Source organism: Branchiostoma floridae, chromosome 14, assembly GCF_000003815.2.
Source record: "Branchiostoma floridae strain S238N-H82 chromosome 14, Bfl_VNyyK, whole genome shotgun sequence".
Classification (NCBI taxonomy): domain Eukaryota; kingdom Metazoa; phylum Chordata; class Leptocardii; order Amphioxiformes; family Branchiostomatidae; genus Branchiostoma; species Branchiostoma floridae.
In genome coordinates, this window is record NC_049992.1 from 2,008,372 (window position 1) to 2,025,840 (window position 17,469).

Sequence of the window (17,469 nt, forward strand, 5' to 3'; positions counted from 1 at the left end):
AGCACCAAGGACAGGTCTGTCTGCCTATGTGTGAATGTGAGTAGCACCAAGGACGAGCTACTCCGTGAATGTAGTGCAATGATGAAGTGGTAAACCTAATAGTGAGCTACACGAACTGCTAACAGGTGTTTCCCTAAACTACATTTGAGTTATAAGACAGCTTTCGTGTGCGAGTTTTAATGCGGACTCCTAACGGCTATGTCAATAGCTAATAGACCCAGAAAGGCGATCATATTAGGCTCTTAGTTCAGTTAAGTATTCACGTAGTAGACGTGTATTGTCATCATGTAATAGACGCGTATTGAATGATAAGCGTGGCTCCAGGGGCTCGTCGTTGGGCAGTCACACTTCCCAATTCTACCTAGGTTTCAGACTCTTACTTTGGTTCCTATGACGTAGTGTTTTGGGGACAACCACAGGGTATTCATGCGATAACATTCCACGCCGTAAAGCGTGGTGTGTTTATAATTGACTAGTGAGGCAAAACATGTCAAGACTCTGCTTAGTATCAATAGCTTTCAGGGGCACACATACTTTCTTGCTGGGAAAACAAACAGACCTGACACTGCTACTGAGGTAACATCTGCATGTCATTAGCACGATGATTGACATGTTTGCACGCAACAGGTAGCCGTTCAATGACAACCCAGACACAGCCACGCACCGTTACACCTGCGGCATGGTAGGGTAAGTTGCGGGGCCTACACTCAGGCTATTCATGGCTCTGGACCCGGGTCGCGGCCATTGTTTTGAGTTATTCACAGTAGAAACATCGTTTCGTGTAAAAGGTGACACCAAAATTATCATAAAAGTTGTCTGTCATAAAATCCAACTGTTCTGTTTAGTGGCGATGGTGTGGCATACATTATGTTGGGCTCGGAATCAAGAGGTCCTGGACTCGATACTCGCCATGCCACCGACATTGTGCCCTTCGGAAAGACACTTTACACAAATTGTCCTTACAGTTGAGTGGCGCCCATGGAGCCACTCGGCTAAACATGTGTTCCCAAAACACACACACACACAGTCTGTCACAGTGCGCCGATGTGCCCACATGTATTTGCCACCATGAGCCGTGGATGCTTTTTGCCGCTAATGAGGAGGATTTGGCCTCACGTATACAAAACACGTTTCACCTGTAGATAATTGCATTGGGACTTAATCAAATTCTAGGCTTTACGTATACGGTCACAAAACAGACCAAGCGCTTCTTAACACGCGTGTCTGGTTCAAACGCTTTGCTAACCGACCCCCCGTACGTGGCTGTATGCAGCCAAATAGACCCGACAGGCTACACTGATTTTCCTGAATGCAGTGGCAAGTTGATTTATACATTTGCACGCAACAGGTAGAATCTCCATGACAACCGGATCAACACCAGGTACACATTTGCGTAAGGGGGAGTAACGCACCGACGGAGGGGCCCACAGTTCCTGCAGGGCCTTGTAGGGCTTAGGCCCCGGGCCGGACAGGCTCGCCACTCTTTTTCCGAATTTTCAACGACAATGAACAATAGGAGGACAAGGAGCTGACAACATTTAAAGCTTGTGGCGTCTTCTTGCGGAAGGAATAAGAACTAAACGGCAAAATCAAGCAAGACTTGTGCAAGGCCATCTCTAACTTTCGTTGTTTTTCTACCTGCTGACTAAACGTGAGTTCAAAACTTTTCCTCAGTAATACCTTTTTATAGACTGACGTTTGTGCCTCCTAAAACACTATATGGCAAGGTTTAGCGGTGTTTTTATTAACTTATATGTACAATGCTTTGCTGCATTTAAGAAAAAATAGCACGAGAACTATAGAGTAACGACGTTTGCCATTGAAAACTACCCACCATGTTCCCCACTGTACACAAGATAGATCTCGAATGGGACGGTCGATATTGCACATACCGTTTAGTGCCTTTGACTTTAAATCATGGCGTTTGCGTTCGGCAAAGTGATTGAGTGAGCGAATGATCATGAGTGAGTGGAGTAAACGGCATACCAGGAGCATGAGTCATTGGGTGTAGCGATCTTTATGGTATTTGGCTAGTGCGTGGATGTTAGATTAAACAAAGATTAAGTGCTATCATTGGCCCCCTACTGCTTTTGCTACAGAAGAATTTCCGGTTTTTGTATCTTTTGTTTCAAGCAGGTATATAAAAATACAGTCCTGTTTACATGTCCAGCTTATATTTCTAGTATTCTGATTTGTTAAAGTAGCAATATGTCACACAATCCTAGCACGTATAGAGAGATGTAGCAGCTACTTTGTGAACAAGTCACTGTTTACCCCACTCGACCCCAACCGTTAGACTCCACATTAATCTTTGTGTCGGTCGTATTTGATAACAGGTTTTCATGTCCAAGACTAGCCGAACTGTTTGGTCAGTTCCCAGTGACGCCGTTTAGATGCATGCTTGGTCTGGCGGTATCGGTGACTTTCTTCCATGGCTCAGCCGTACGTTTGTTTTGACGTCATTCCCATGACGTCAGTGTATCAGATAGATGCAATGTGGCACTTATTCTTGCCCAAGGTTTAATTAGCTATATCTCTACACTGATTTGTCGGATCATGTGGGCATCTGTTCGTTATTGAATCAAGAAAGTCGTTTAAGAACCTGTTAGAAAGGTCACTTTTAGACAATCAAACATTGAATTAGTCTCCTGTTCATTGTTTTGCTTTTCTACATTTTGCTTGCTTTTTTAGTTGTTACATTTCTTATGCTTTTATAGTTCTTTTTTTTACCGATATATGCTTAGTTATCAATTACTGAACTATTATAATTTCATGCTATTTTGTTAAATGGTACAATACTCTGGGTTATATTATTGTTTAATGTATAATTTTCACATCTATCCAATCTTTATACTCATCGTTATCAATATGCAAGCTTATGAATTGTTAAATTGTATTATGATTTATTACTTTTGGTTAAAGAGCATGTAAGCCACGAGGTTTGTTTCTCCCCCTGCACGTTCTTTCATCCTTCAATTTTTGTTATGTTGCCTTTTTAAAAATTGTGTAAAATAAATCAAATCAATCAATTGAAGGACCTGCAGTAGTTCCCGTGATGGAGCAATTAAGTAAACTTCTCTAGTTGTGTGGCACATAAAGGGCAGGCAGGTTAAAGTATAAAGTTTAGTCCCATCGCCTTTTTTTGCGGTTGTAACTTAAGAGTCATTGCACGAGAGAACCAGGCTGAGGCCGGAAGATGGGGGTCGGCCAAATCGACTCAAACTTTTTATGTGTGGTAGGTATGTGGAACTATGAACAGCCATATAGTGAAAACCCTCCAGCTATTTTTCGTTATGGCGTTCTGGGACCCCCCTCAGAGAACCTCTAAAATCCAACAATTTATGGCTGAAAATTACTGAACTTTCGATTGCTATCCTGATACATCTGATGAAGGTACGAACATAAGTTTTGCATTTCCATATAGCATGGGTCCTAAAGTGTTACAGACCAAAACTTGAAGATGATGCATTAAAGTTAAGAGGGTGTGCTAGGGGGTTACCTGAACCATTGAAAGCAGAATCTTTATCACTGTAAATTTCAGCAATTTTTAAGGCGCAATAACATCTATGCGCAGTGGGTCTGGTGAATGGTTTTAATGTTGCTAGAGAGAGGAACATATACTTATTCAAAAACAATCATAATCTATTTGGGCCATACATAACGCGAGCCATGAGAGGAGGGTCTTTATGGGGATTTTTCGGGTTTTGGGCTATAGTAAATCGGGTGTTTATATCACTTTATGGGGGTAAGTAATGGCAAATGTTTGTGTAGTTGCTTGTGAACCATGCATAATTGTCAAAATATCATTGATTGATAGGCAATATCAATTTGGGCTCCATATGGGGTATTTAGGGATACTAAAAAAGGAATTATGCTGACTTAATACATTTTTACTGTTGCTTTCTAATGTTATCAAACCGGTACCTGTTCCTAAATTTCTTCGTACATACCAGCTATGTCGTGCACAATGAGAAGGCTCTACATGGGGGTTACCAGGACTCCACAAGTGTGATACCATTTAATAAAATGGGCACATGAATGCAGATCTACTTCATACATATTGAGAATCATAGAACAAGACCACAACAAAGGTCAAGATTAACGGTCCAAATTTTGGGATGGATACGTGTACATTGTACTTTTTTCATCAATACGGGTGCAGTATAGGTACTGCTATAGACAAAAAGTATTACATCAATGGTTTGTTAGAATGGCCGAAAAATTTGCCTCCATTATCAAATCAGGTGAGGTGGTGTAGTCAGGAAGGTGAACAAATGACAAAACACACAGAGTATAATACTAGAATACCAAACAACAGATTCTTGATTTCGGTTCTTTCTCGTTTGGCCTTGGAATTGACGTTGGCATTCTACGAAATTAGTATACATGTACGTTTGCAGATTGTTTTGCAATCTACGGCATATATTTGTTCGTTTTGTAGCTGCTTTGTATGAATTACAGTATGGTTCAAATCTAAACATTTTTTCTGACAATGATAAAAGCTGATAATTGATGTGCACACCACGAGCCAAAAACAAATCCTTTACATAGAAGTACATTAGATTTAAAAAATCTGATTAAACATTTAGCTGTAATTGCTAACAGATTGTGGTCGGGCCTAAAACTGGACATATTGCAATTGGGCACAAAATCTCTTGAAAGCCTTTTTTTAAGTTTTGGTAAATTACTTACTAATAGCTAAACTTACTTAGCAAAACTCTGAAAAATCAATTTGCACATGTGCATGTGCCTAGGATAGTCTCCGATGCCTGTATGAAAGAAGGTGTCATGGAGCCTATAATGGGCAGATGAAAATGGTCTGATACAAGTTTTAGTTACTTTTAGCTTTAATGATTCAAGGCCGTTGGATATTGCCAGTTCACTCAAGTTTACATCATCATACATGACAAGATGGATGCAGTCAACGCTAGTATATACACTGTCGTATGTTCACAGTGCCTGCCACTCGCCTTCCTCTTCTCTGATATCCCCTCTAGTTTATTGACTCCATGTCAGTGGCCACTGATTCTGTGCTTTCATGTTATTTCTGTGCTGCTGAACGGCTTGCACAATATTGTAATCTGCTTGGCTGTGATTTTTGTAATTTGTTACTTTTATTCTTTCGTAGCGAAATTTTACAAAGGTGCCATCACCACATTAACAAAAGTGAACCAACTGTATTTTTTGTAAATTTACGTTTCGACAGTTTGCTTGATTTTTTGTGAGCTGTTTTATTTTGCAGATCGTACGATAGTGTTCCATTCTAAATGGGTTCTATATGTAAAAGTTTTGTGAAAGATTATGTTTTTGGTTTGTCCTTATGGTAATGGACGAATAGCCATTGGTGTACAGCACTTTGTAACCTAAACTGTGCCCTATGGTATACCGTAATTGATAAAAAAAGTACAATGTACGCGCAGTCATTGTTAAGATAGCCTTAATATTGACATTAGATAAAGGTAACTTCTTTCGTCCATTTCTTTAGTCGTATACTCGCATCAGTTCCCCAAATCAGCATGATCTTATAGTGGTGAATGAATAGTCTGGCATACTAACAAACCATTGATGTAATGCTGTTTGTCTATAGCAGTACCTTTACTGCACCAGTATGGAATACCTTAACTGATGAAAAAAGTACAATATACGTGTATCCATCCCCAAAGACGTTAATCTTGACCTTTGTTGTGGTCTTGTTCTATGATTCTCAATATGTATGAAGTAGATCTGCATTCATGTGTCCTTTCTTTTAAATTGTATCACACTTGTGGAGTCCTGGTAACCCCCATGTAGAGCCTTCTCATTGTGCACGACATAGCTGGTATGTACGAAGAAATTTAGGAACAGGTACCGGTTTGATAACATTAGAAAGCAACAGTAAAAATGTATTAAGTCAGCATAATTCCTTTTTTAGTATCCCTAAATACCCCATATGGAGCCCAAATTGGTATTGCCTATCAATCAATGATATTTTGACAATTATGCATGGTTCACAAGCAACTACACAAACATTTGCCATTACTTACCCCCATAAAGTAATATAAACACCCGATTTACTATAGCCCAAAACCCGAAAAATCCCCATAAAGACCCTCCTCTCATGGCTCGCGTTATGTATGGCCCAAATAGATTATGATTGTTTTTGAATAAGCATATGTTCCTCTCTCTAGCAACATTAAAACCATTCACCAGACCCACTGCGCATAGATGTTATTGCGCCTTAAAAATTGCTGAAATTTACAGTGATAAAGATTCTGCTTTCAATGGTTCAGGTAACCCCCTAGCACACCCTCTTAACTTTAATGCATCATCTTCAAGTTTTGGTCTGTAACACTTTAGGACCCATGCTATATGGAAATGTAACACTTATGTTCGTACTTTCATCAGATGTATCAGGATAGCAATCGAAAGTTCAGTAATTTTCAGCCATAAATTGTTGGATTTTAGAGGGTCTTTGAGGGGGGTCCCAGAACGCCATAACGAAAAATAGCTGGAGGGTTTTAACTATATGGCTGTTCATAGTTCCACATACCTACCACACATAAAAAGTTTGAGTCGATTTGGCCGACCCCCATCTTCCGGTCTCTGCCTGGTTTTGCCTGGTTTTCTCGTGCAATGACTCTTAAAGGCAGTGGATAGATAGTCATGATGTGTGGATTACGGTTAGACATCCAGGTGATGAGATATTTGAGTAAAACTTTAATTTGAAATGGTATCAGATCAGATGGTACCTGGGCAAACCGCTTTCTAATCGTACGAGCCTCGTGGGTTTCTCATGCTAGGGTCATGTCATAACAGACTTAGTGTAAAAACCAATGAGAAGAGACGGCCATGCGCCATTATGGCTCTAAATTCTGCAAATGTTTTCCGTTGAATACATGTAGAAGTTCGTGCTTTTTCAGTGGTGGGGACCAATCTGTGGCTCGTCACCAACATACTACGTGAGAACGTAATGATCTCTAAGTAATGAAAGCTATCTGACTGTATTACACTTAACAAACACACAATTTCAAAGTTACTAATGAAAATAAAACATTCCTCAAAACGTATCTCAGCACATAACAATGTGGATGTAAAATGGCTGATTGCGTGAACTCTGTGCAGACTACCGACAGTCATGTGATGTTTGAGGTTTGAAGTCCACAAGTCATTCTTACCGTTTGGTGCAAACAAGTCCGCCTACCTTGATGCCTTATCAGATTTGATTGACAGGTGTGCAAGCAGTAACTTTTCTCACCATAGCAACAGTAGAATATTGCACATTGATACAACCGATTGTATGTGTCAAGTGTACATTCCATAAATGATCCTCTGAGTAGAAATGTGTTATAACATTCTTTTGGGACGTACAAAGAGAAAAAATAGAGATTTCATAAATTAATGCAGCAATTAATTACCTTGTCAACAAAAAGTCGTTGTTTCATTTACTTTGCATCTAAATATTAGGATCTATGGTCTTTGTATAAGTTGACTTTGATCACCAATTATAATATTAGTGTCAACAATAGTTCGGCCCATTGGTCACTTCCCAGTGACGCCTTTATGTGCAGCACACTTGAGCCGGTGGTATCGATGCCCTTTTCCCCCTCAGCCATATGTATATGTTTTGTCGTCATTCTCACAAACTCACTTTAGCCCATGGCTACTTCCCCTCAGCCAATGAGAAGCCCCCATTTTCTGTTGCTATTTCCACATAGCATGGTGCTATGAAAAAAAGTGTGCTGCTATTTCATGCAAATGAGGAAAAAAGTGGGGTGATATCCAGAAAACTGTGTTGATATCAGCCTGAAAAGTGTGGTTGATATACGCATGTGACCTGTTCTAACCAATCCTCGCTTACCTTTGAGACCTTTTTCTGGGACCAGAATTATGTCATGTGATAACTGACCAATCCTATGCTTGACTTCTAATTGCCCAGAGGAATATGAACAGACTTTCTGTCTCTCCAGGCACCTTGCTTGGGAAGGTCTTGACAAGATTAACGACCTTGTGTTGTTGTTGCCTGACACTGTCTGTCACAGCTTTTCCATCAATAAGAAAGATTGTGGACTTTCAGGACAAAATAAAGTAACATTTTGTAGAGCTGATGAACTAGAAAAGCTTCGGGGAAGAATGCCATGGGCTATATAAAGTTAGTTAACCTATGGGATTAGCCTCGTTTTCTGTGTATATCACCAGGCCCACTAGAAACCACTCGGTGGGCAGGCCTGGTGATATACACAGAAACTCGGCCACTCCCATAGGTTAACTATTACGTATCAGATAGTTGCTATGGTTACTTACCATTTCTACAGACGGAGGCAAAGAACGTGTCTCCCAATGACCGGTCAGTCCATGTATGGAATATTAGCCGCTGGAGAGTTCCTAGCTGTTTGAGAGTTACTGGCAATCTCAATCCTTATATACGTAGAAATATTCTTCAATTTGTTTATTTTGATACAGTTATTGATATTGTAAATTGATACAGTTATCTGTGGTGAGAGCCTACATGAAGTGACACTGAGTTCAAACATGATTCAAAGTTATTACGTAAGTTGCATTATATAAGCTAATGTTAACCATTGGTGAAGGCTCATCGGTATTACGTTCAAACGAAGATACTATTTTATGTTTACAAATGTTCATTTTAAAAGAATAGTGGAACCTTGTTTTTTAAAACTCAGCTCAATGTGATGTTGCCCGTGATTAAAAGGTATAAAGTCCACCAGGTCTTTTCACCGTTAAGTGCAAACAAGTAATTTTTTTATCAATTACTTGAGTTTCCATGGTGATAATCTTGTGTGACAAGCGGGTTACGTAAGTTTGAGACAGTGTCGCGTTCTTTACCCTCATGTTAGTGCTTACTAGTATTTCATGACTGTCAACATTTAAAAGATTCATTGGACGTGAACACCATAAATGATATGGCGGAATCGTGAATAGTACCTGTACTGCTAATTCCGCCAGCCCAAATCGATGTTTGCTCAGTTATTTGAGTGACAGGTGTGCAAGCAACAGCCCCCCTCGCTATAGCAACAACCTCTTGCAGCAGGCCGGTTATCAAGCTGAGTCCGTTTGCTCCTATTGTCAGTGACTTGTACGACTGATAATGATCTGATTTTCATGTTGAGGTTAAGAGCGAACTTAAGTTGCTATTCAAGGCGGGCTTGATTTTGTTATGGAATACGGAAAACTTATTATCAATACAAAGTATCAGTAATGTCTACAATATCATTTAACATCATCATCATCAAAAATGCCATGTAACACTTGGGTGGGCCTTTCTTTTCAGAAATATCGGACATACCATCATGGCTACACCACTAAGCCTCAGAGAAGGTATGAAACCCATGAAGTGGAATGTAATGAGGAAATGGACAACTCTCTTGACACTAGACCTGACTGACAAACACCTGGGTCAGTTACCCGATGAACTTTTTGACTTAAATGAGTTGCAGGCTTTGAAGTTAGACAAAAACAAGAACATCCAACTATCTGAGAAGCTTACCAGATTGACCAATCTGAAATTGCTGCTTTTAGATGATTGTAATCTTAAGACAGTTCCGGCTGCCGTGATGAAACTTCCGCAGTTACAAACACTGAGCTTCAGTACCAACGAGAACATTACCCTGCCGGATGAGATGTCCAGCCTCGTTAACCTCACTGTCCTGCACTTAGATAACTGCAAACTGGATACACTATATCCAGTAGTGCTGAAACTACTAAACCTACAGAAGCTAAATCTAAGTAACAATAAGAAGATATCTCTACCAGATGAGTTGTACAAACTTAACAATATCATAGTGTTATCACTACGTCAGTGTGAACTGGGCACCGTTCCCCCGGCAGTACTGAAACTCTCCCAGCTGGAGGAACTGGACCTCAGCTGGAACAGGGGGATCCACCTGCCGAAAGAGCTGTCCGGACTCGCCAACATCCGGGTGCTGAAACTATGGGGAACAGACATGGCCACCGTTCCTATGGTAATGTGCAGACTGAAACAGTTAGAATGGCTGAACCTGAGCTCTAACCCACTACAGACGTTACCCGCGGAAGTTGGACAGCTCACTAACGTCAAACACTTGGATCTGTCCTGCTGCCAGCTGAACACACTCCCACCTGAAGTGGGGAGACTGACAAAGTTAGAATGGCTGTACCTGTGCTATAATCCACTACAGACGTTACCCACGGAAGTTGGACAGCTCAATAACGTCAAACAGTTGAATCTGTCCCTCTGCGAGCTGCACACACTCCCACCTGAAGTGTGGAGACTGACACAGTTAGAATGGCTGGACCTGAGCTCTAACCCACTACAGACGTTACCCGCGGAAGTTGGACAGCTCACTAACGTAAAACACTTGGGTCTGTCCCACTGCCAGCTGCGCACACTCCCACCTGAAGTGGGGAGACTGACACAGCTAGAATGGCTGAACCTGCGCTCTAACCCACTGCAGGCATTACCCGCGGAAGTTGGACAGCTCCCTAACAAAGCTAATCTAGACGTCAGCGAAAATCCACTTATTAAACCACCACCTGAAGTGTGCAGTCAGGGGGTCACTGCTATCAGACGATACTTTGACGAACTTGAACGGTCAGAGGAAAACGCAAACACCCGTTTGAAAGTCGTTGTCTTGGGAGAGAAAATGGCGGGAAAAACAAGCCTGGTGCAAACCCTGCGCAGTGGCAAGTCTACCCTGACACGATACGAAGACCGAACACATTGTGTAGAGATAACTCATTGGGCACCTGATGACAACGTCACGTTTGAAGTGTACGACTTTGGCGGCCATGACGTGTACCATCTCACTCATCAGTTCTTTTTGACTCCAGATGCTTTTTACCTGTTATTAGTGAACCTTGAGACATACAGCTGCACCGAACACCGATACACAGAAGCCGTGGGGCTTTGGTTAGACACACTGAATGCCCGCGTGCCGGGGGCAGTGGTTTCATTGGTTGGGAGTAAGGAGGATCGTTGTAGACCTGATGACGTGAAAACAAAGACATCAAATATTCAGGAAAGGATCAAACAACAAATGGCATTGTGGGAAAGAAATCTAAAGCAACGTATCAACACACTTGAAAGTCTGCAGAAGATGCACAAAGGAGATTCCTCGAAGTCTGTGGAAGATATTACCCAGCAACTTACACATGCTAATCGCCTTTTGTCGCAAAGACTGCATATCGATGGCGACGTGCACTGTGTGTCTGTGAAACCTAAGTTTCGACTTAGTTCAATGTTTTCAAGCTCATCTCACATCAAACTGAAATACTTTATTTTGGAAACAGCAAGAAACACAACATTGTTTCCGACACTGAGAACAATATTGCCAAAGACCTGGGTAGATTTCGAACAGTCGCTTCGTATTGAAGGTTCGAAAAGAGCGCCAGAAAAAGCGGCTAAAAATGAAACGGGTTCTTCTGGTGAGAGTTCACCACTGGAAAACATCCAGCAGTCCTGGTTGACAACAGCTGACTGTGCACGCATCGGGCAGCTCGCAGGACTCTCATCAGACAGACTGGAGTCGGTCCTGTCGTACCTGCAGCAGGTGGGAACCATCCTCAGGTACACGGACATACCGGAACTCAAGGGGCTTGTCTTCCATGATCCTCCTGCCTTGGTTGAAATCTTCAAAGACCTGTTTCATCACGATACCAAGGAACTTTTCAAAACATCCAAATTCGCTGACTTCACTTCCTCTCAGCTAAAACAGTTTCAATCGGTCCTTTATGACCGCGGACTGATCCGGAAGGAAGTGATGACGCGTCTGTTGCCACCTGAAATTAACCCTGACATTGTTACAGCACTGATGCAAAACTTCGGCCTGTGTTTTGAGATGCAAGACGAAACGGACCCTTCCAAGCACAATTGCTGGTACAGAATCCCTTGGTACTTGCAGAACCACATGCCAGTTGAATTAAAGTATGTCTGGCCAGAAGACGTACCAGAGGAGCAGGAACAGCTGCAGCTGATGTGTGACATCAGAGGGTTCTGTCCCCGAGGACTGTTTCAGAGGTTCAGTGTTGGGATCCATCCACTTGTCCAGGACAGGACAGACTGGAAAGACGGCGTCATGGCCTACAGACAGGACTATCCCGTACTGGTGTGTTCCAAACCTACTGCAGACGACACTTACATCACCATGGCAACCAGAGGCAGCCTCGCCCAGGCAGGTGAGATGTGGGGCGTGGTCCACCCACTGCTGGAGGTGCTGGTCCAGCTGATGCAGGAGTGGCCAGGTGTGCTGTACTCCCTCCACGTCACCTGTGCGCACTGCATCAAGGCAAGACTGGACAACCCGCACCAGTACGACCTGAGGGACCGGACTGCAGATGACGGCCGTGACGTCAGATGTCCCAGGGTGAAGAGGACGGCATCTACTTCAGCAGACCTTGTTTACAGACCAAGCATGTTGTCTGGTATGTTGAGATGTTGTTATTGATAGGAAGTTTTTTTAAAACTTTTAAAGTAACCATATTCCTAACAATTAAACGCTAACACTTCAGCGCTGGTGCATAACCTGTAGTTTAGTTAAATGTCCTACAAATCTTAACAAGGACTCCAGGGACTGACTCTCATTGTGTCCTCTTTTCACAGCTGTCACGAGTAGAACATCCCTGACCCAAATGAGGCCATCTCAGCAAAATGTAAGGAGCTACAGCAAACGTGATTTACTTTTAACATATATCTCGTAGTTTTTGATTGTTTGTTTTACGGAAGCTACTCTCAATCTTACTTTAATGTCCAGGTTCATTGTTGATGACGCTTTGTTTTTGTTTGATCAGGACTTCTACAAGATGACCTCTGACCCGCGCAGTCTCGCCCTGATCATCAGCAACATCAACTTTACAGACCCGAGTAGGAACAGACCAGGAGGGGAGAAGGACCTGGACAACCTCAGGAATATTTGTGAGAAACTAAAGCTGCAGCTGGAGATCAGAGAGGACCTTACAGCACAGGTGGGCAATGTTAGACTTATTTGTAATTAAATGTTTTATGCCAATTAGGTGCAAGTTTCATTATCATAGCTATTTGTTGTTTAATCCTTCTGTCGTACCAAATTATGCATTCTATTAGTATCATGCACAATGGTCACTGAATTAAAGGCATGTTGAATAAAGCATGCTATCAATGTGTGTCTTCTTTTGCGCAAAAGCTGTGCTAAGCGCGGTACGCCGCTGCGCTTCTCCTAGCTCAGTCAGTAGACTCCAGTCACCAACAATGACAACGCCATACTGTGTTGAATACTATCTCGTGTTGAACCCGTAGGAAATTGAAGCTGTAGCAAACGAAGTCTCCAGGAGAGATCACGGCAGCTACGACTGTTTCGTGCTGTTCCTGTTGTCCCATGGCGGGGAGACAGGAGTGCTGGGCACAGACGGACAGCACGTGTCTGTGGACAGCATCGTTTCTAGTTTCCAGGCCTGCAAGAGTCTTGTGGGGAAGCCGAAACTTTTCTTCATCCAGGCCTGCAGAGGAGGTGAGAAAGCCTTTTTGAAAAATCCTGACCAAAAGCCAAAGATAGACTCGAATGAAGTTAATGGGCACAAGATTAAAACTACTGAACAAAAGATAGAAATCGCTTCTCATAGTTATTTACATAATTAACGGTGAACGTAACACTTGTCTGTAGTATAGAACTTGACGTCATGCTTTCTAAATCATCTTCACTACTTAGGGATTCTTGGGGCAAGAGGATAATATGAGTTTCATGTTAACGCTGAATCAGATGCATTCTTCTCAGTTGACACAGACAAAGGACTGGAACACACAGACGCTAACATCGATGAAGAAAGCAGCACCTCACAAGGCTGGAGAGAAGCATCAGATGGAGCAACTGATCAGGCAACTAAGTCACCGCCTCCTCTACCAACCGCACCAGTCACATCTGCAGCATGTTTGGAGAGTCCTGATGCCGGAGAGAAAACCTTACCAACGACGAGCGACCGGCTGGTCATGTACGCTACAGTACATGGTAAGTACTGAATATGGCATTTGTATGCAGGGGGTTTCCAATTCTCTGTCCTCTCAAATTGGTAGGTACGCACTCGCACACGCGCGACCAGGGTTTATCCACGGAAATTCTGCCAATGAATGTTCTCAAACATCTGAGGACATTATAAGAGAATTTTTTCCATAAACCTAGGCCTTGTCTGTTTACTAGTATGATACGTGGACGCCAAATATGGTAGTTTTGTAGTGAATTTATAATGTATTATATTTCAATCTCCAGTGGTTACTGCGAACGTAACTGATAAACGTATTTCATATTTTCTGTCGAGAGCAGAACAACTGACGTGGCTGTTTTATACTACTATAAACAAAGCAATATCTGTAGCAAGCTAGGAACGTTCGTACGATCATACGGTATGATGGAACAATACCACTAGCTTATGGTTTATTATAATATTTCTTTTATCTGACGTGTTCTGACAGGTCACGTGTCCTGGAGAAACTCCGACACAGGCACGTGGTTGGTCCAGGTTCTTGCTGACGTCATCACGGAACACGCCGAGACGGAGACACTACTGGAAATGCTAACGAGGGTGAGCCGAACCTTGGGTCTATAAATACTAGTATGGTAACAATTGGTGTGGTTAAACATAAACTCTATCTACGGAAGGCAACGTAATGACCTTGCTTTGTTTGAGAAATTTTCCACCTCATCGCTTGGAGCGGGTGAACGACATGTGACATGGAACACGCTTAACCTGCTGGGAGATTACCTCAATGTTGAAACGTCATCGTGAGAATGACACTCAATTACAATTGTGAAAAACACCTTTCGTTGCATGCGGTTCATTCTTACTGCTTACTTTTCATCTCTTTTATCAATGTTAACTTTCCATCCAAACGGTGCCCGTCATTCTAACTTTAACTGCTTGCATCCTACACAAGATGCTATATCGGCCCTGTCAGAGCACAATTATGAATATATAATTCAACTGACTACTTCAAAAACCTAATATAGTGATGCTTGGTAACTTTAATAACAGTGTGGAACACTTATAAAACCAATAATAGTGATGCTTGGTAACTTTAATTACAGAGTAAAACACTTACACAAAACCCAGTGGGTGGGAGGTGAAAACACGTGCTGCCTTGTCCAGAGGCTGTCGAAGTGACTGCCACCTTACTGGGCTGGAGTTCAGAGGTCATGAGCCAATGAACTGATTTGACCTCTGTTCCAAATCATCCCTATTATCAAATGACAAGTTCCGAAAACTATTAGTGATGCTATCCCTCTATCCCACAGGTAAACGCTAAAGTGGCAGACTTCAAAACCCAGCACCAAGAGTACAAGCAGCAACCGGAAGTGACGCACACCCTACGCAAGAAGCTCTACTTCTTCCCTCAGGCTGCAGTTAACCAGAATCCTTAGCGCCAAGTTTTCCATTTTCATAATGTAACAAAAAGACCAGAGTCACAATTTTGAACACGTGAATGATGCTATAAATAAAGGCATATTGAGACTAGACCAATCTGTAATAAAATTCCTCCAATCGAAATATATTTGTATCAGAAAAGTCCATTTCGGTAGTTTAGCCTTACTGACAAACGTAAATATGTATGTCGGAAAGAGATGGACCTTCAGTAGTGTCCTGCATTTCAAGCTCCCTTTGGGAGTGACCTATTGCATCGTTTGTAGCATGTTGCTACTTCTATGCACAAGAACAGCAAATGCGTTGATGTGTGACGTTATATTCCAATTAACTATCATACAGAGCACTACCATCATCTGCAAAGATGGACGGACGCCTACTACTACTAACGATAGAAAAATGTTCAGATCGCAGGAATATGTTGAACCTTTAACTTTTGCTTCAGGAAGACGCTTTGTTCGTGAATAAATCAATGTGTATAGTACAGACTTATTTTGTGTGGCGTTTGTTTACTTCTGGCTGCTTCTTTATGGTTAGTCAATACACGAGTCCACTTCAGACCATAACGTCCTTGTTCAGACCAAGTACATGTTGATTCCTTATCAGCCAAGTTGAGCAGACTAGGGCTGTTGATGTGGTTTTTGATGGCTACACTAAATTTCCGGTAGGGAAAATTGACGGGAGCTAAGGAAGCTCGCGATGAACAAGACAAAGCGGAGAGAGTTGTAGAAAGACTGATTCCGTATGTTACATATCACTGGTCATTTAATCCTTCAACATTCATAAATTACTTAGTGAAATTAGTTCGCCCTTCCCCTAACACACATTTTAGTCACGGCCCCAGTTACGCCTGCGTTTTACTCACACGCCTCCGCATCGGGACCTGTAGTTTGAACTTTAGCTTATCCACACGTAATTTAGTCGATAGTCCTTCTTGTAGCTGTGGCTCCCGATGTGAAAGCGTTGCCGTACTGCCCTAACTACAACCAACTTAGAAAATCCCTTCTCTGCAATCTTCAAGACCTTGTAGGCTCAACCCTTGATTTGAAAACTTTGTCTGACCCAGCCCTAACTCAACTTTTACTCAGGGGTTCACCCTCTTTATCAAAGGAAACACAGTCATACATATTCCAGACTAATCTTTTTCAAATTGATAGATCATTTTCTTTAAATCTTGTATGTATATATATTTATTTGTTGGATCCGTCACCCCACTGCTGTACTACTATTTTATTTGATCTCACATTGTTTTGTCCTTTGTTTATTTTATTTTCAACTGCCCTAGTGGTAATGTTAATATTAGCTTTGCTAGAGTGCATTTACCACTGTGTCTTGTCTGATATGTATATCAATAAAAAAAGACTGATTGCAGCTGCAGAGTGTCCAGACCGCTGCAGCAGCCGGTGGATTACTACTAGAGATAATTTAGGCCATTTTCTCACCTTAAAGATCAATCAGAGCTATGCTTAGTTTTATAACACTTGTCATGTCATTGTTTCTACTGTCACAATTCTCAGACCATGGAATGTTGCATGTAAAACAAACGTCTAAGCAGAAACGTTCTAAGTACCTAGTATTGGCTCACTATGTAGTTTGGAAAACTAACACCACCACCCCTAGATGGCATAGTCCAATAGTTTAAAGGCAACTGATGTGCATGCAATCAAGTCTGCGTAACCTTTAAGTGGGGACACCTGGCGTTTGCGTTAGTATTTGCAGCTACTAGCAATGTTTTGCCGCAAGCATTAATTTTGCAAGGTGGTTGTAACTTTTATCGTACACAGTATCTTCTTCTTTCGTCCGGATCACTCCAGTGATATGCCAATAAAGTTTTTCCAGTACCCATTCTCCTTCATCGTGGACCAGAAGGCCTGTCAGACCAGTGTCTCTTTTAATCAATGTATACAAGATAGTTGGCTATAAAAAATTCAGAACTTCAATGGCAAACATGCTGAAAACTATCAAGGCGGGGCAAACTACTCGGTCTCTTCTCACGTTTCACTGTCAAAATATCAACGGAAGCAATTTCTAGAACTTTCCCCAAGAGCCAGAACTCTCTCTAATCAGATGCACGTATTAGTGTTGACTATGACGTCAGACATGCCCCGT

General features: G+C 42.0%; 1 protein-coding gene across 1 annotated transcript; it reads left to right on the forward strand.

Moving 5' to 3' along the window:
- Positions 1-9,287: 9,287 nt before the first annotated feature.
- On the forward strand, positions 9,288-15,852 carry LOC118430858 (malignant fibrous histiocytoma-amplified sequence 1 homolog). The gene is made up of 7 exons (XM_035841892.1): positions 9,288-12,396; positions 12,575-12,624; positions 12,763-12,936; positions 13,247-13,457; positions 13,722-13,952; positions 14,414-14,523; positions 15,234-15,852. The coding sequence occupies exons 1-7, from the start codon at positions 9,288-9,290 to the stop codon at positions 15,357-15,359; spliced, it is 4,011 nt and encodes a 1,336-aa protein (XP_035697785.1). The 3' UTR covers positions 15,360-15,852.
- The last annotated feature ends 1,617 nt before the right edge of the window (positions 15,853-17,469 follow it).